At 40.6% G+C, this 20462-nt stretch overlaps 1 protein-coding gene across 1 annotated transcript in view; it reads right to left on the reverse strand.

Annotated features, from left to right (window-relative positions):
- The window catches only part of akap6 (A kinase (PRKA) anchor protein 6), a 236893-nt gene that overhangs the window by 20437 nt on the left and 195994 nt on the right, over window positions 1-20462 (reverse strand). The window contains exons 18-19 of the mRNA XM_004554667.3: window positions 8042-8125; window positions 7662-7814 (exon numbers count right to left, since the gene is read on the reverse strand). Coding sequence (XP_004554724.1) covers window positions 7662-7814; window positions 8042-8125 — 237 coding nt within the window. The remainder of the gene's footprint in view (window positions 1-7661; window positions 7815-8041; window positions 8126-20462) is intronic.

The following is a 20462-nucleotide window of genomic DNA, read 5'->3' on the forward strand; positions in this document are numbered from 1 at the left end:
CTATCTAGGAGTGTCTGGGTGATTATTCATGTGCCTGCGCTCCTCCTGGAGCTGCTGCTGCTGCTTGAATCTCTGCTGGCTCTCTGCTGTACCGGTTGTCAAAGCACTCAGGGAGCCCAGCGTCACCGGTCTGATTCAAAATGAATAGAAGCGCACAGATAAATCACCTCTCCATGCAGAGTGGAGGAGCTGACAGGCTGCTTTGAATGTAATTGCAAACAGTGAGTGAAAACCTCCATATGTTGCTCATAACTCTGCTCGAAAATATTTCATAATTGTGAGAAAACTGTGCGGAAATATAATTTCCATATATCACATTAGATGCACAGGTATACTTTGTGAAATCTCATCCCCAAAACACCCTGCAGCTTTAATTTAGACTCATTTACATTAAATCAGAGATAAAACAGCATCTTTCATGTGCTTTCTGAGCGGCAGTACACACACATCTACTCATGGAACATGCAGAGAAGAAAATATGACTCATACTTCAACAACAAAAACCCTGTTAGAACAAAATCACATGTTCTGAGGGAAGAGGCATAAAATACAGTCCAACCTCCAAAGAAAAATGACAACAGTGGTCATTTCTGAAGAGGGTTAAAGGTTACGAGGTGTTTATCGAGGCCAAGGATTCCAATGTCTTTGAGGTTCTTTACAAAGGGGAGGAAATCTTCCAAGAATGTCTCAAAATCCAAATGACATGGTTTTAACTAATCTTAGCAAAGTGGTTTTAGATGACACCAAATGGGTCAAACGTATCTTCATGCTAGCCAATTATGTTTGGCTAAAAAGCAGTGAGAAAAGCATTTTTTACTACAGACTGATCTGACGTGTTACAATCATATCAGACTTGTGTTGGTTATGTCTCTTGGCTTGTTTTGCCATCATGCGAGTAACCACATGTACAAAGTCCAACCTTTTCCAAACAGTGGTGATGCCTTCACTTATGGTAAACTAAATGCTGGAGAAGCTCGATGGGAGAAGTTTGCCTTCTAACATGTGGCTGTTGTAGTATTATACGTAAGTGTTTTGCAGGTGACAGTTACATTAGTCTGTTTCATAGTCTTTTATACTGCCTCACAACAGCTGCTAGCAACTGTGAAAGCATGTTGTTTTTGCATTTCCGCTTGCTCGCAATGTGTTGCTTGCGCTCTCAACATTTCTGCCCGTGCGCGCTCAACTCTTTCTGTAAACCGTTATGTTTGTGCCACAAAACCAGCCAATCACAGACTTGGATGCAAAAAAATCTGATTGACTGTTCTGGTCTCCAATCAGCTCGAAATGACGAAATGCAATATCCCAGAATGCATTTCGTCCTAAGCTCAAACGAGGCAGTGGCAGAGGAACGCAGAGTGGCGGAGTTTGAAATATTACTCTTAATGGGTCACAAAAAGCGTGCCACTGCCTCGTTTGAGTTTTGGACGAAATGCATTCTGGGATATTGCATTTCGTCATTTCGAGCTGATTGGAGACCAGAACAGCCAATCAGATTTTTTTGCATCCAAGTCTGTGATTGGCTGGTTTTGTGGCACAAACATAACGCCATAGTAATCCACTCATCACCAAGCTTGATTGCCAAGAAATTCACCTTGTATTTTCATTTCACAGTCCTCAAAGAATGAACTCTAATTTCCCCAAGCTTTCCTCTAGCATCCACTAACACTCTGTTATACAACTTGTATTTTCTGTTGTGCTAAGACAGAGAAACACTGATGATTTTCATTTCTTCTGGTATGTTATAAAGGTTTTATCACTGATGCTACAGTTAAGTTAAAGAAGAATAAAAAGTAAGATGAGATTGTGCACTATACACCTAAAAAACAGCTAGAAAAAAGTATAATACAGAAATATGTGTGAAAAGATGATTAGTAAAACAGAAATAGTGACTTTTCTCAGGAAGTAACGACTCTTTTGATGTTTTCTTTGATAAATAACATGGTTGGTTGTAAAGCACTAACATCAATTAATAGCTTTAGTAATAAAAATACACCAATTTCAGTTTACTTCAGCTGTTAAAAGAAACTACCACCAAACACAAGTTTCTCTTTGTCATTTGTGTGTTGGTACAATAACTTGCACAAGCTGATCTCCTTTCTCAGTCATTACACTGTACTTAAAATCTGAGCCACGCATTCCTGCAGTCATTTGCAGGCAGGCGAGCGGACTCATTTACACAAACCCTCTCTCAAAAATCCACACAGGGATGCATGCACATGGAAACCAGAAGCGGACAGTCATTTTATCATGGGGCAGAAGTGTTCATTTATAAACTATACCACCCACATATATGCTTGTCTGGTTCATTCTCGGGTTTCCTCCCCTTCCCTCTTTTTTGCTTCTCTCTTTCTCTTTATTCCTCTCTCATCTCCACTAGAAGTGAAATTACTCTCCAGCCAGCAGCGAGGTCAGAGTGTCTGGCCTCCGTTATTTGTCTTCTCCTCCTCTACAATATGTGTGTGTGTGTCCTTTGTGTGTGAATTTACAAAAGTGAGAGAGAGAGAGAGAGAGAGAGAAAGGCAGAGTGTGACCTCCAGCAGCACATGTAAAGCAGAATTAGACAGATTCTCCATATTTTCTTTGCAAGTGATACAAAGTAAGAGTGCGCTCAACTCTGACTCTTCAACACGATTAGAGAGTGTGGTCTTAATACAAACACAATACTGCGGCTCACTGATGAGTATGAAAGGGCAAAATAAATACAATTCAACTAGAAGCTTTTATCCATGCAACACGAGAAAAAGCATCGACAAATAACACATATTACAACATGTAACTGACAACAGTCAAAGGAAAATTCTATAAGAACAATGCATAAACTATCTATTAGATAAATTATAAGATCGTTAAAAGTGACAAGAAAAATATATGTTCTATAGATTGAAATAGACATGATGGTTCTGCAAGAGATTTTGTTTTGAATTCCACAGTATCCCCACAGATCAGAGTGCTGCACTGGGTACAGTTTAAACATGGGAAATTCCCACGTGGTAAGGTAAAGTCAGCTCCAATCAATACATCTCTCAGATTTTTGGCATATTTATCATCAAAGGTCAGAATATCTTTGAAAGAGTGACCTTATTAAATGGTCACTGGTGTTTAAAGAGGCATATTTTTATTTCTGTAGAAAGAAAGTATCACATTTTTAGACTGATTTTATGGAATGGTATTTATTTATTTATTCTTTGTTTGTTTTTATACCACACTTAGTAAATGATGAATAAGAACATTTTAGGAAAGAGTTAAATGATTTGAAAAGTCCATCCATTTGATTGCGCTTATCCTTTTCAGGGTCGCTGGGGCCTATCCCGGCTGTCTTACAGCAAGAGGCAGGGTACACCCTGGACAGGTCAAAAGTGTGTCGCAGGTCTAAGACATAGATAACCATTTGCACCTAGTGTTTTAATTAACCTAACCCTATGGGCTCAAAATGTGGTCATAAATATTTTGTACGTGTGTGCGTAAAAAAGATTTGTATGTGTAAAAAAGATTTGTGTGTGCATCTAGTACAGGTAGCGCTGCTGCAAAAACCCACAGAGCCCAGCAGCCAGCGCAACAAATTCTGGATCCTTTGCTTTTAGTTAGCAGTTAGCATTAGCAGCACATCCTGCGTCCGATGTGAAAGGACTTTTATGCTGTGCACTGTGACTCACAGCAATGGTCCCGGGTCAGCCCTGACTTTGTGTTAAACTAATCCTAAAGTAATAATGGTATTTCTAACCACTGATATACCACAACTTTTTCCTTTCAACAGCTACTGAAAGTTAGGGGACCTAGCTGCTATCGGATATTTATATAGCGATCCTCCAGCTTCAAACTGTATCACCCTTCAAGGACCTGCAGTTCAAAAAAGCGCCCCTCCGACAGCCAAACCCATCTGTTCTCTGATTGGATTGTTACATTTGTGATTGACATGACATTGACCAATCAGATGAAAGGAAGAAAAATAGGGTCAAAATCCGTACTTGTAACTTGCAGGGTTTTTTTTCCTAAGTCCACACACAAATCTTTTTTACACATACAAATCTTTTTTACAAATACAAAATATTTATGACCACATATAACCCCACTAACTGCATGTCTTTGGACATTAGGAGGAAGCTGGAGTACCCACGAAAACACCGTGAAAGACCCTGGCCTGATGGTGGAATTGAACTCAGGACCTTCATGCTGTGAGGCAACAGTGCTAACCACTGTGCCGTTAAAACGGGAGCTCTAGTGCTATACCTTTATAGTATCCACATGGAAGTTTATTTGTTTTTGTTCAGTTCAGTTTGATTAAATTTTGTTTATATATGTTTGTGCCAAATCACAACCTTACAATTATACAGAGAAAACCCCAACAACCACAGCGCTCCCTGTGAGCAAGCTTGGTGACAGTGAGAAGGAAAAACTCCCTGTTCTGCAGGAGGAAGAAACCTCCAGGCATACCTGGCTGGTTGTGAGGATTCAGTTGCTATGAAGGCAGAAAAACGTCCATAAAGAACCAAATGGTTGTTTTCTACAAGCTTTTTAATGTTTTTTAATTGGTCATTTTAACATGGAAGTCTAAAGAGTGCCCTTCCTGCTTGGCCCCAGAAGGTTTCACTTAGTTTGTGCTTAAATTCTAAACCAAAGGTGTGACACGGTGTGGTCTCTCTGTCCTCCTACACACTCCTGACCTCCTCTCCTTTTCCCCTCCCCTCCTTTACTTTCACCTTCCTTCTCTTCCTATTTTTTCTGAGCTGTTAGCACATGAATATCTGTCAGTTATTTTCCCCACTGTACGTTCCCTTCACATTGGCACGACACTTTGTGTTTCTGCTTGCAAGCACTAGTCTAACACAATAGTGCTTGAAGCTTAACAGCTTTTTATGCTTACGTAAGTGTGACTGTGCATGTGTCTCCCTGCCAAACCCTTCACCTTGTATCCAAATGCCCCCCTCCTTCTGCCTCTATATTCATCACTATTAGAGATCCATAACGCTTCCATTCTGCTGTAGCTCCCTGCCTTCAGCTGAAGAAAGCACTCAGCTTTTTGATCTGCCCAAGCAGCTCAGCTGTGGACGGCTCCCTCATGAATGAATTTTCGCTGAACACCAATGGCACAAGCTGCTTCCTCAGACAAGATGCCCATGTGCTGAGCTGTCATACTGCAGCGTTAAACCATCGCTGTGATAAGTGAGCACTTGAAACATGGAACCTGAAACGCATCATCAGCTACAGATTTCTTTTTGCCGATGTGCCGTCATGGTGCCAGACATGCGTGGTTTTCTAATATGCAAACTGTCAAAGTGTTAAAATCTCATTTGTTTCTTTTGTTTGTCGAGCAGGTGTCAGATGAAACATTGCTTCCATGACACTGATCACACTGGAAAACTAACAGATTAGCTTTTATCAACTGGAAGCTTCAGGAAGGCTTCGCTGATATAGAATGGACTTGGCACATAAAGGTTCAGCATAGGCAGACTTTTAAAATGCAGGATATCCACAGAGACTTTTGCCTCTCATAGTGGCTCGGCTTCAGGGTGGGGATAGTTTTGTTCAGTACAGACCATTGTTACATCCTGTAGACTACAGGGGATTTCAAAAAGTAACTTAACATGTTAAAAAAAAGTCAACAAAGTCTTCGTTGCTTGTGCTCCACTTCTTTACTCCAGTTTCATGAAATTTGGTGGGGTAGTTTCTGGGATAACATATCTCCACCACCTATATTCCTAATGATTTAGTAATCCTCTGACCTTTCCTCTAGTCAGGTTCTGATGAGACTTAGCTTTTCTTGTTAAGACATTAATTAGTAAAAAACACAAAAATAATGCTATTTTCTGAGTAAAATTACAAGGCCTGAGAATAAACCCTCTGCAGACAACATGGGCATCTTTAGATCTTAAGAAACCTTTTACTAATGATATACTGACAACCTATAGAGAACATTATGTATAATCTGTTATATAAGTTTAATAATTCACAACAAGTTTTCCTGGGCATAAATTTTTTTTTAAAATTCTAAGATTTTGAAAACAACTTTAAGCTGAGTTAGTAGCCAGAAAAACTACCACGTTCATTAAACTTTGTCCCAAATCTTAAGTTTTGTTTGACTACAGTGAAAGAAAAAACTAAATTTTCAAGCAAAATGATTTCTTACTCAGACTCAATTAGATTTTATTTACAAAGTTCCTAATCACATCAGCAGTTGCCTCAAGGTGTTTTACAATAATACAGAGAAAACCCCGACCTGTAAGCAAACACTTGGCGACAGTGGGACAGAAAAAGTACCTTTTAACCTTTTGCTTCCTAGAGCATCGGAGAGCAACTTGGGGTTAGTATCTTGTCCAAGATTATTTGACATGCAGACTGGAGGAGCCACGGATCGAACCACTAACCCCAAATTGCTCTCCGATGCATCCATCGGAGTATGAATGTGTGTGAATGTATGAATGTAGTTAGGAAGCACTCAAAGTTTAGAAGAAAGTGTTTGTGTGATTGGGTCAATGTCGCATTTTGTATAAAGCGCTTTGAGTACTCTGAGAGAGTAGAAAAGCGCTATATAGAATGAGTCCATTTACCATTTAGATGACCTGCTCTACCTCCTGAGCTACAACCACCCCAAAAAGAATCGTCCAAATACTCTCCAGCTGCTTGGCTTCATGCCTTCCTTATTTACAGACCAGTACATTAAACTAAATAAGGAACAAGAAGTTGTGAGCTATAAGAGAAACTTCATTTGACTGCCTACTCGAAATACCCAGAAGTGGTAGGTGGGCATCAGGCACATGCGACAGTAACAGCTCACCATCAATGTGAGTTACTGTAACATAACTGAAATATGTGTCAATTCAAATAATCTTGTGTTTTGGTTATGCACATTTCAAATTATCTTAAGTAGAACGAGAGAAATAAAAGACTGAAGAAAGAAAATGAGAAAATTCTGAAAAATTGAGTTTTGTTGCAATTTAATAGCAGTGAGTTATCAGTATAGCAAAAAAAAAACATGGCTCGAATCTTGAGGGAAATCCACCAGTCAAAGAAGCAAAAACAGATGTTTGCCAGAATTGTCACAGAGTATGAAATTAAAAGAAAAAGGTTACGATAATCTATATTTTTTTCAAAACTAGCGCGGGATCTGTGAAAGCCATCAGAAATTGTGACTTATTTTTAAAAGTTGATCACAAACTCCAGTCCAGGCACTGAAATCCTCCTTAGTGCGTCTTTCATTTTACTTCTACACAGAGCCTTAGAGAAAATGTTGTTATCTAACCACAGCCAAACTGTTAGACACCTTAATAACATTCATTTTGTTCCACAGTTTTGCCTGGGGGGGTTGGAGTGTGCGTATGTTTGACACGGGAGGAGGAGGAGTGTGTGCGTGTGCATGTGTTTGTGTGTGTGTGCATGTGTGTGTGTGTGTGGGGGGGGGGGGGGGGTTACCTAAGGAAAAAATAAAAACAGCTTTGTTCAGGAGTTGATGCTTATTTCACAAAATATTATGACACTGTCTCGGGTTATAAAAATTATTCCATAACCAAAACACCGCGGCTTCAATCACGGCACCATCTGTCTTTCACGGCACATTTTAGCATCAAATCAAACACTGACATGCTCACTGAGTGTAACAGCGCGTCAGCTGACTGCCTGCAGTGTAGAATGAAGGATGTAAAGTGTAAATGTCAGAGCGCTCTAACCTGCTGCTCTCCCAGCTCTCTCTTCAGTCTGTTCTGCCACTGCAGCGCCTGCATCACGATCGCTTCCCACCTTCTCTCTAGGTTGATAGACAGCAGCTGCAGGGCCTCTCTGTGCTGCTCCGCATCAGGGCCCACCTCAGCCATGGGGCCCGACTGTTTTAGGGTGGGGATTAGATCGATTTATTGTAAGAATTGACAACAGAATTTATTCTTCTCAGGGTTTCAAAAGTCTAAAAATTATAAATATAAAATTTAACATTTCTAAAGTATATTTCGTGAGTTATATATAACTCGTGTCTTTTGCTGGTGAGGTGAATCCACAGTTCTTTTACATTGGCAGCCAACTTTCCATCATCTAAGTTGTGTTTTCCTTTACCCACCTGGCTCTGTTGTAGCAGCTTCTGGCACAGTTTCAGAACAGAGGAGACCCCACGCCGTCGGGCTTGAATGTCCGAACACAGGGGCTGGATGGCAACATGGAAGAGAAAGACGAGGAGAGTGAGGTCAGAAAAGCAGCTCATTTGCACAACAACAAGAAATGCTGAGCGTCAGCTCATTAGTTCAAACTTCTTGTAGAGGTTGGAAAATCATATTGTGGTTTGTTTCACGTTAGCTAAGCTCCCCATTTCCTTTAAAAAAATTTAAATTCCAACTTCAAACCTTAAATTGGTTTGGTTTTTGGATACAAAAAAGTCCCATACCAAAAATATTCAATTTTTTTCCTGCTACTTTTTTAGATTTCAAAAAGTCTGAGTTGCTCTGACAACCCCTAAAGATTCCTGCCAAAAGAAAAAGACAAATCATATGCGTCCTCTTTCATGCAACACTATGCTCTCTTAATTATTTATTTATTTAAATAAATATATTTAAATAAATATATATTTATTTACATTTTTTTGTTAGTACTTCTTACTTTACTGTAATATGTTTATGGTTAAAAGTATGTCAAGAAGCACGTAAAGTACAATTTATGTGCTTCAACGAGGCTCGACTCAATGTACTGCTCAGGATAATTAGCTGTACTTTTCTGGTTTAAATGATCATAAACTGTTGGTTTCTTTTACAGACTTACTGTCATTGCCCCTAATCCCTCCATCTTTCTTGTACAATGTTACCAATGTCCCGAATTTTCATTAATACTAACACAGGGAGAAATTATGGACACGATTATGAAAACAACACCCTAAACATTAAATAAACCAGAATTATTCATTTCTCTAACAATAAAAGATCAAGAAAGAAGACCTACATTCGCTGCACTTCACTGTAGTTAAATTCTGGTCATTCATTACAGTTTATTAGCATAAAGTCAAATTCAGCACACAGATCCTTGATCAGCAGCAACAGTGCATAAAATAAATGACAACAGCCAATATTCCCCCTCTCTGCTTCCCTCCCGGCTTCTGTCTAATAAATGCAAAAAAAGAGGAAAAAAAAGAAACAAGGATTGGCAGTGCCTATTATAAATCACTATATGCTGATGAGTTTCCACACTCAAAGGTCAGTGTGTGTGTGTGTTTGCATGTTTCAGTGTTTACTCGTGCAGGCTTGTGCATAAAGTTTGTGTAGCAGTGGGTGTATGTGCAAACATATGCATATATTTCTGTGTGTGAGACAGCGAATAGAGGGGACAGCCTTACTCCTCTGCGGCAGGGACCAAGCACGTCCAAGCCCCAAACTATTTATGCTAATCCTGCCTGCTCGCTGAAAAGCACTTCCTTTACATTTTCTTTACATTTTTCCAATAAATATTAAACACTATTACAATGAAATGGGATTCTCTCTCTCCCTCTAACTCTCTCTCGCTCTCTCTTTCTTGCGTGCGCACACATTCACACTTTGCCTCTTTCTCACACACACTCAACACTTCTTCTCCCGTCTTTCATCTCCTCTTTCCCGCTCTCTTCAGTTTAGCATATTTGTGGCTTGCCTGGTTGTCTAAACAGAAGATGGGGATGCAGAATACAGCAGACAGGATCAAGAGGACAAGCCAAGTGTGTGTTCGCGTGTGTGTCTGTGGGGTGGCAGATAAATTTATTCCAAACAGGAGGTGTGTATTACATTGAGGGAGGAGGCTCTAAACAATGAAACGACTGAGTGATACTCGTTCCGCGCCAAATAAGTGCAGCAGACAGCACGGAGGAAGCACAGGAAGACGTATTAAACTAGATTGGGGCTGGAACAACACTTTGAAAACCAAATATGCTGATTGAGAAATGTTTTCAAAATGAGCTTTTTAGCATGTGAGAAACTTCTCTATATCACTCGTTGGGCAGTGAAGACCAGTCCATCCGTTTGCTTCGGTGCTGATGCAAGATCTTTCTGCTCCACAGAAAACCAGCTGTGTGCTTCCTGATGGATTACGACAGGTGTACAACTTATTGCCATCCACAAACAAATTTAACAGGCTAACAGACCCATTTTTGAGCTGTCTACTCAACCGTGTCTTGCAAACTCATTTGCTTCAATACTTAATCAATACAGTCATGTACAAAGACTGTGTAATGATTCACTGTATATCCCAATGTAACTGTGCCCTAAGGTTTAGTAATAGACTTTAAATCTAGTTTCTTTTATTAGGCTTCTGATAAGTGTCTAGTGCACAGCAGAACCATGGATAAACCATTATAGTACAGACCAGGGGTTTTCAACTAGGGAAACAAATGTCTCGTGAGGGTACTGCTACAGAAGAATAGCGCTATGGGAAAAGTGTGAATTCATTATTAAATTTAAAAAATTGATATTAAATACAATTGACGGCTGACATATCAGGCCAAGAGTAAGACTCAGTAAAGACAAACATAACTGATTAAAAGTTGAAATACAGCTGCTAGCTAAAGTTCAGAACAGGAAATTGTAAATAGTTTTTGTAAAAGCACCATTTCAAATCACAGTGGGCCTTCTGCTTTGTCATCTCATATCTGACTAAAACTTTCACATCCCAGATGAAAAACTAAATATGTAGAATACTTTTTAACATTAAATTCGACTATACTAGTTTGATTCAACTTTCATGCTGGGTTGAGCAAATATGTTAAGTTGTAACCCAAAACCAAAAATATTAGTGGACTGTCTAATCTGAATAGAAGCAAATTCTGGAGAATTATAATGAAAAGAAAATTATTTAGTTAAATCTATGCAAATATTTTGTTTTCGAGAACCACATTGTAACCATGCACATTGTCCTGGAGGTCTTAAACATGGAACAATGTAGCATTTTCATATATAATGCCCCCCATAAAGTTTGGGGAAACACTTTGTTCCCCCTCTGCTTCTTAATGTAAAATTCTAAATAAAAAAAATCAGACATGATTAAATTTCAAAAGACTTTAAAATTCATTTGCATGCATTTCAGTTGCACAATGTAGAAATTAGAACACTTTTTATACCTTGTCCCACCCTTCAGGGCACCACTTCAGCATTTCTTGAATTTTCAATGCCTTTTAGTATTATTTAAACTTAACCTGAATTATCAGTCTGGAAATAGTAGATAGAGTACATCTCGAAAATGGGAAACTGGTGGGTGTTTAGCAGAAAATGCTCCAAAAACGTGATAATCTGAGATTAAAAGACCCGTTTAACAATAGATAGCACAGTATAGATAAACTGTTAGCTAACAGTTGCTAAGTATAAAGAAATGAATAGCTGCTAAAGTGTGTATTAATTGAGATAACTAAAAATCTGTTTGAAAACATTTGGGGGACGTTGGTGTAGTTACCAACAGAGCACTGATGCCGTCTCCAACAGTGTTAGCTGCTTGGTTCTATAATACTTTAAGAATATTTGCCTTGTTAATTAAATGATGAAGAGCCTTGTAGGCAGGACTAATGTGAGTGCGATCTGCTTTTGTTAAACACAACAATATAATGATCCAAAAACTAAGAAAAAAAACCTAACTAAAATAAGCCCTTTCCTCCCAGCATGACATGAAATTAAGTAAATGTCTCAAGAAAAACATGACTTCATGTAGAGGAAAACTATATGTGGGTACCAGGAAAAATAGACACAACTTCACTGTTTGTCAGTGCAAGTGCAACAAACTTCTCTTTGAGAGAATTTATGGTAAAGGTTATGTGTTTTCACAAAGGGAGTTTACTCTTTTTGTCTATATTAAAAACACCTTTAAAAACACATTAACATGGATATGAGCGGTATACCAACAGTTGCATTACTTGTGAAAGTCACAAGTGTTATGCTCGCAGATTGGTAAGCTTTACAGAGCAAAACTCTGTTCTTTGTGAATTCATTTCCATACAGAAAGGAAAAAAAGAGAGATTCCTAAGTTTCTATTGTTTCTGCACTGCTGGTTTTTATGCACTGATCCCCCCCTCTCTCACTCTCTTTTTCTCTGGACCGGTCTAGCCTGGCTGGGTCCGTATTGACTCAGAGGGCTCTACAGACACAGTTGGACAAATATTTGCTAAAAAGCTTTTCTTCAAAAATACATGGGAAGCCATAGAGTGGCTGCGGAGAAAGGGATGGAGAATGTAGAGGGGAGGTTGAGATGGACAGAAAAGCCAAAAGCAAGTGTGAGATAGGTCGACAAAGAGGTGAAGGTAAAAACGAGGGAAATGTGCAAAAGCGTGAAGACTGAGAGAAAAGACTAGTGAGACTAGTGAGGGAATAGAAAAGACAAAACAAAGGTAATTGTAAACAAAGGCAGGAAATTTGCTCTTTTGGGAAATGAGGACTCTATGGTGATACCCCTCAGCCTTTTAGTAAACATGCCTATGGTATCAATTTCAAAAACTTTGCCTTTTTCTCAAGTTATCACATTCACAAGATTTTCAGAAAACTTACGCTGACCTTGAGGTCGAGGTCACTGAGATTCGAGCTCGTCTACGATTTTTGGTAGAAGCACCTGTGGTATCAATTTAAAAATCCTACATCGTCACCTTAAGTTTTCGCATTCACATGATTTTAAGAAAACCTGATCATGGACCTATGACCTTTAGGTCAAGGTCAGTGAGATTTGAACTCATCCAAGATTTTTAGCAGATGAACCTACGGCACTAATTTGAAAATCCTACGCGACTTCCTTCTTCAGTGATTGCAGTCACAAGACTTTCAGAAAACTTGACCTCTGACCTCAGTCTTGTGGTTGAAGTCATTGAGATTATAGTAGATACGCCTATGATATCAAGTTAAAGCTCCTACATTGCTTCGGTCTCCTGTTGTGCCATTTGCAAAAAACTTTGTGATTCTGTTGATCTGCTTTTCCATAACTGTCACAAGTTAGACCAGGAAATCAGTGTTGAGTGTGTCCAGTTGTTGCCCCTTTTTTTGCCTCTTTTTTTTTAATGGGACTTTTAATGACGATTTGTGGCCAAGTGTGAAGCTGCTAGGATGTGAGTCAGCACCACTAATTGTTCACATGCTGGCCTCAGAAAGGTAAACTAGTTTACCTAAACTGGTGATAAAGCTTTAAAATTTCAAAACACACTATATTATATTCAAAACATACGCCTTTTAATCAGTTTAAGTTGAAGGACATAGATCAAGGGTGTCAAATATAAGGCCCTGGGGGCAGAATTGGCCCGGCAATTCTGTAAAATGTAAAATTGCCCAAAGAAATCTCTTCCAGTTGAGTTATTTGTCCTATACAAGAATATATACTGGAGTTTGTTTAACATACACCAAACATGTCCGGTGTGAAAGCATTTTAAGTATCAGGAAATCTTACTTGTGGGTGAGCATAAGATGAAGTGAGAGAACTACTGAAGTAAACTAGCACTGTGTCAACACCAGTGCTGGCACTGTATGAGACTGTTATGGTTCAAATGGAGCAAAAGAGACACTCTTGATTTAATGAGTACTTCACCAACACAAGACCTAATTAGAAATGAGAAAACAGATTTAGGAAATAAGTGGATAAAATTAGCATCCTTGGCGAGGCTTCTGGCTCGTTCAGGTTGCCAAAGAGAAGAATTCATGAGGTTTCAGAGGAACCTCTAAGTCCTTCGTGTTGAACAGGTTGTGGTCCTTCAGCATCTGATCGGGAATTGTCCATTTCACAGCCATCTCGAGCGTCAGACCAAGAAAAGCTGTTAATGGCTTGTGTAGATCTCTCCAGATTGTCATATTCAAAGCTGACCAGCAGAAGAGACACTCAAAAGACAAATGATTTCACTATCTCCTCATTTGCTTTCTCTCTCTCTCTCTCTCCCTCCCTTCATGTATCTCTGTCACTCAACACTTTCTTTCAGGAAGAGTGACCGGCTCACGATAAACAAAAGGAAAAGGATCTGCTCTCCTCTTTCTATAATTCCCCCTTCACCCTCTTCCTCTCTCACTCCTTGGCTTTCTCAAGCTTGATCTCTCACTCTCCCCTACTCCATCCTGCTCTATCTCTCTCATTCTTTAAATCTCCTTCTCCTAAAAACAAAATCCTCTTAACTCTCCGCCACCTCCTCATCTCCACAATCTAATTACCAAGACCTGCCGTGAGGAGAGGGATGCAGGGAGGTGTGAGAGAGGGAGAAAAAGCAAAAGACAGAGAGAGGAGAGTGGAGGTTGTTACTGTGGTTGCTATGTCAGTGTTTCACGAGTGGAAAGCACTTTGAAACAGAGGTGAGACAGAGACATAAGAATAGAAGTGGGTAAGATGTGTCATTTTCTGAATATAGAGTCTTTAAAAAGCCATCATTCTTGGATTAAAATAAACAGGATTCATTAGTGTTGAGGCTTTTCCACCAAATCCTTTTCTGCGATTTCACAAATGAAGGTTACACCAAAAAATCTCTTCAAAACAATAAGCAACAGAACTGAACCTGTAGGTTTCCTTCTAATGGAGCCTTAGCTTGACGCTCCGCTTGGTCCCTCTTTCCTTATCCACAAAAAACAAAAAACGAAACCGCAGTCCTTGATAGCTTCTCAATATTTACTTCAATAGTCCAAACAGGTACACAGCAACAGAATTCCAAATTACAAAAAGTTATAAAGGTCAATTCAAAATGGATGAAGAGAGATTGCGAGGTCAAAAAACCATATGGCTCCACTCTCCTCTCGCCCAACTTCCTGTTTTCTGCACTATCAAAATAAAAGCATACATTTCAAATTAAACTGCATGTAGGCTTCTACATTACCGGCCCCTAATTGTTATCAATGTCTTTGAAACAATTACTACAAAATCTTTAACTTAAATGAAAAGATCTATGGCTACATCACTTAACTGAACTTCAACTATCTTAAAAGAATCTTCTTTCACTTTCCTCCCCTCAGAGGAAACTAGTTCTTGATTTTCGAAGAGTGCATCAATTATCTTCAGCTTCTTGCAAAAGGCACAGCTTTGTAACTGGTCGACAAAGCTCATTGGTCTTGGTCTTTACTTTCACCTGACGCACCAGACCTTTCTGGTCTGGAAAGGTCTCTACGATTCTTCCTAGTGGCCATGAATTTCTGGGTGCTGTGTCATCTACGATCAGCACAACATCACCAACATGGAAATTTCTCTTAGGTGTAGTCCATCGTTGACGCTCTTGGAGCTGCATGAGGTATTCCTTGCACCAGCGTTTCCAAAAAATGTCTGCAAGATTGTTGAAGATTCCTGGGGGTAATTCTGGCTTAACCTTCAGCAACAGGAGATGGTTGGGTGTTAAAGCCTCCAGGTCATTGGGATCTGAAGATTCCTTTGTAATAGGCCTGCTGTTTATAATAGCCTCAGCTTCACACAGCAAGGTGTGGAGACCTTCTTCATCCAACAGTTGTTCTTTTACTGTGACGTTCAAAATTTTTCTCACTGAGCGGATGAGTCTCTCCCAGCTTCCTCCATGGTGAGATCCTGCTGGTGGATTAAAATGCCATTGGATCCCCCTTTGCTGCAATGATTTTATGATCATACTGGAGTTCCATTCTTTAATTGCTTTCTTTAACTCACTGTTAGCTGATCGGAAGTTGGTTCCATTATCCGAGTACATCTCTTTAACTTGTCCTCTTCTGGCAAGGAATCTTCTGATGGCGTTGAGACACGCATCAGTGTCAAGTGAAGATGCAACCTCCAGATGTACAGCTCGTGTGGTAAGACATGTGAAAATGACACCATATCTTTTTACTTGACTTCTTCCCCTTTTTACCAGGAATGGACCAAAGTAGTCAACACCTACTTTGGTGAACGGAGGGTCATCAGGCAGGATCCTGCATTTTGGTAAATCTGCCATTATTTGTTTGCCAGTACTTCCGTGTAGCCTTTTACAGGTGACACATTTTGACAAGAACCTTCTAATGGCTCCATTTGCTCCAGGGATCCAAAATTTTTGACGCAGATGAGCCAACATGTGATTCCGTCCGGCGTGAGCTGTAACATCATGGGTATGTCTTAACACAAGCTGTGTGATATGTGACTCCTTTGGCAAGATGACTTGCTGCTTAGCATCATCTGGCATCGCTGCTCGACTCAACCTTCCTCCAACTCTTATGACTCCATCTTGCAGTACTGGAGTCAACTTGTAGAGAGAGCCTTTTTTCTTCACCCTTTGATGTTCTTTCAGCATTGCCAAGTCCTGTTCAAAACTTTGCTTCTGACAGTACTTCACAATTTCCATTTCTGCTTTAGACAAATCATCACAGGTTAGATTTTTTCCCTTGAAAGCTTTCTTGAATTGGCTCATCCTGATTTCCTCACTCATTGTGCTTGCTTCCTTTCTCTTTGCTATTAATTCCTTAAGCAAACTCTTCAGTTTCATGAACCAGGCTACAGCACGCTTTAGCTTTGTCCAAGATGAGTAGTGATTCATCAGCTGGTCTACTGCGTCTTTGAGCCCTTGCATCTGAATGACATGTGTCTGAGCTTCTCTTTTGACCTCTAAGTCATCAAAATCCAGCATTCTGGGATCTGGATTCTTCGGCCACTGATCTTCTGAGCAGAATAGGAAACTTGGTCCCGAAAGCCAATCGCCACATTTTAAGAATGCTGCAACAGTCTGTCCTCTAGAGACATGATCTGCTGGATTCAAAGTGGTATTGACATATCTCCACTGCCGAATGTGAGAATGGCTCAAGATTACTGAGATCCTATTAGAAACAAAGGTCTTGAATCTTGTGCCTTCACTATTCAAGTACTTTAGCACAGCCGTGCTATCTGTCCAAAAAACAGATTCATGCAGTTCTACTTCTAGTTCCTTCTTTAGAAGTTTATCCATCTTCACTGCAACAGTTGCGGCAATCAGTTCCATTCGTGGGATGGTTGGACACTTCAAAGGTGCAACCCTTGCCTTTGCCATTACCAAGGTGGACTGAGTCTCGCCACTTGCATTGCGCAGCAACAGGTAGCTTGCTGTGCCATAAGCGTCTTCGCTTGCGTCAGCGAAATGATGCAACTGCGCAAAGACTGGTGCACCAAACTGCTTTGACTTGATGCTCCTGTCAACTCCAAAGTCGTCAAGCCTTTGCAAATCTGCAACCCACTTATTCCAGCTCTTAATGACGTCCTCCGGTAGGTATTCATCCCAGCCGTATTTCCTCCGACATAAATCGTGCAAGATTTTTTTCGCACACAGAATCACCGGAGCAACAAATCCCAGTGGATCAAAGATGGAGCTGAGAAGGGAAAGCAGTCCTCTTCTAGTGTTCGGTCTGTTTTTAAAGTTTTTCTTGAACTTGAACTGATCTGATTCAGCACACCACTGAATTCCCAATGCTCTTTCCATCGGCAAATTACTCTCGTCCGGATTCAGAACTTTAAATCCTTGTGCTCTTTCTTCATCAGGAATTGAGTTGAGCAACTTTCTGCTGTTGCTTGACCATTTTGTTAGTCGAAATCCGCCTTTTGCCAACATGTTCCTCAAGTCAGAACACAGGGTGATTGCTGCATCTTCCTCTGCAATTGACTTAAGACAGTCGTCCACGTAAAAATTTTTCTTGACTGTCCTTGCAGCTTCTTGACCAAATTCCCTTTCGAAATCAGTAGCACATTTCTGAAGTGCAAAAGATGCAACACTTGGCGAAGAGGTGGCACCAAAGATGTGGACCAACATTTTGTGTTCTGCAAGCTTCTCCTTGTAATTCCCATCAGACCACCAAAGAAACCTGAGGAGATCTGTATCTTCCTTGCTGACTCTGACCTGGTGGAACATGGCCTCCACATCAGCCTAATGCCTAGTGCAGTAATCTGCCACAATCTCCTGTCGAAACCTCAGGAGGACTCCCACCAGTGAGCTTGTCAAATCCGGTCCCTGCAAGAGATGCTGGTTCAGCGATGTTCCTTGAAAGCTTGCCCCGCAGTCGAAGACAACACGTAACCTTTGCTTGACCGGATGTCTCACTCCATGATGAGGCAAATACCATGTTCGTCCCTCCAGTGACTTACATACAGCATCGTTCAGTTTGATCGCGTAACCCTTTTTTAGGATATCATCCATATATGCAACATATTCCTCGTAAAACTTGACATCTCTGGTGAATCTTTTCTGTAAGTTCAGCGCACGTTGCACTGCGACTTCTCTGTTGCTTGGCAAGCACAGCGCCTTGCTTCTCACTGGAAGACAAATACTATAATGGCCATCCTCCAGTTTTGCAGACTGAGACACCATGTTCAGAAACTGACGATCTTCCTTGGACATTTCAAGATTTTCGTCTTGTCCTGCATCAGGAAAGTCCTGCTTAAACTGTAGCTGCCAGAGCTCTTCCAACCTGGCTACTGATATCCTATTCACAGTCACTTGTGCCGATCTGTTTCTCCCACTCATGTCGCCTCCACTCCTAAGTGGTCCATTTACTGTCCAACCTAATATTGTTCTCACTGCGTAGGGTCCATTGTCCACGCTGTTTACCACCTTAAGCGGTTCCATGGCTTTGGGAACATTCACTCCTATGAGTAATCCAACATCCGCTTGGATAGTGGGAAGTTTCACTTCCGTCAGGTGTGACCACCTGTCAACATCTTCTTGGCTTGGGATATTGTTTTTACTTACAGGAATGTGGTCTTGTGCATACACCTCTGAAAGTTTAATAAACTGGCTACCATCCAGACTACTGACTTCCAGTCCAGTCACAATGCAGGTGTTCACAACAGATTCATTTCCCATCGTGCGGAGTGAAATTTTCGTAATTCGTCCATTCAGGTTCAGTTGTTTTATCAGTGACTCTGTCACAAAGGTGGCTGAGCTGCCTTGATCCAAGAATGCATATGTTGTTACTGTCTTGGTTCCTTTCTGGGCCTTGACACGTACTGGAACGATTGGAAGAATACAATCTTCCTTACCGGCCCCAGTCATGCTGAAAGTTGCTGTTGTTTGTACAAGAGCACTTGATACGAACTGTTGAGCAGCCCCCCTTGCTGTTTCTTCTTGTGAGTCCCTATTGGTGATGTGCAGCAGGGTAGGATGCAGTCGAGAGCATTCTTGACAATGGAGCTTGTCTTTGCAGCTGCTACTCATGTGGCCATGTTTCAAACAGGCAAAACACAGTCCTATGCTCCTTAAAAACTCAATCTTGTCCTTGTGAGGCTTGTCCTTGAGCTTTCTGCAGATTTGGAGGTTGTGTTGCTCTCCCTTGCAATAAACACAAGGTTTGCTGCTTGAATCCACTTGGACGGTCCGTGTTTTTGATGCCACTTGTTTGGCACTTTCTGTCTTGTTTTCCATTTGAGGGTCAGTGATTGCTGTTGTAAACACTTTCTTTGGTTTGAATGTCTCTGCATATTGTGGCTTTGCTCTTTGTCTGAATGAGTCCTTCACACCTGTTGTAGTTTCCCTTATATTTCCATAAAGTGGGTGTAGCACGTACCTAACGTGCTTATTGATAAAGTTGACAAAATCCTTAAACTTGACCTTTTTCTTAGTTTTGTCTTGCAGGTCACAAGCATATTTTCGCCACGCTTCTTTAAGTTTGTAAGGAAGCTTGTTAGCTAATGCCCTTAGGTTAGACGTATTATCCAAGTCTTCCATGTAGTTAACATCTGTCATTGCATTGTAGCAGCCGGTGAGAAACAATGCAAAGGACTGTAGTGCAGTGCCGTCTTCTGGCTTAATTGTCTGCCAATCCAAGGCCTCCTTTATGTAGGCTTCAGCTATCTTAAAGTCATCTCCAAAAAACTCTTTGAGCATTTGTTTCGCCTTTGTATAACCCACTGAAGGTTCCATGTGGATGCAACTTTTAACCAACTCATGTGGTTGTCCACTCGTGTACTGAAGCAAATACTGTAGACGATCACGATTATTATCAGTGCGGTTTTCAATTCCATGTTCAATGGAACCGATAAAAGAGTTGTATTCAAGTGGATCTCCGTTGAAAGTTGGAATGGAGATGTCAGGTAATAGAGAAGCTTTGTGATTCTTTACCAGGTACTCAGTGACATTAACTTGCTGAGAAATGGCTTGACACAAACTATCGAGCACAGGTTCACCGGCCCTTTCAGTGCTTGGCGCAGGCACTGTCCTTTCATGCATTGGTGTCTGCACATCGTCGCCATCGTAGGGTGCTGATGAGACGTACTGCGATGTTGGGTGGAATGTGGTTTTAATTTCAGTTTTGCCATTCTGATCATCATCTGCAAAAATGCTCATGTCTGGCTGTGTATCTTCATATTTTTGCAAAACTTCCAGTTTTGCATCTGACTCAGCAAGGGCAGTCTGCATAGCATGCATTTCCTTTTTAGCCTTTATTGCAGCCTCTTTTCCTTTCATTTCTGCGTACCAATCCGCTTCTTCCTTTTCTATTGCCAAACTCTTCTCCAGAGCTGCAGCCTTTGCCTTTAATGCAGCACGCTCCATTTCTACCTTTAATCTAATAGAGGAAGATGTAGAAGAAGATGTAGAGGAAATGCTTCCGCGCTGTGATCCAGATCTACTGGAGCGTTTGCTTGCC

The sequence above is a fragment of the Maylandia zebra genome, linkage group LG19, assembly GCF_041146795.1.
Source record: "Maylandia zebra isolate NMK-2024a linkage group LG19, Mzebra_GT3a, whole genome shotgun sequence".
Classification (NCBI taxonomy): domain Eukaryota; kingdom Metazoa; phylum Chordata; class Actinopteri; order Cichliformes; family Cichlidae; genus Maylandia; species Maylandia zebra.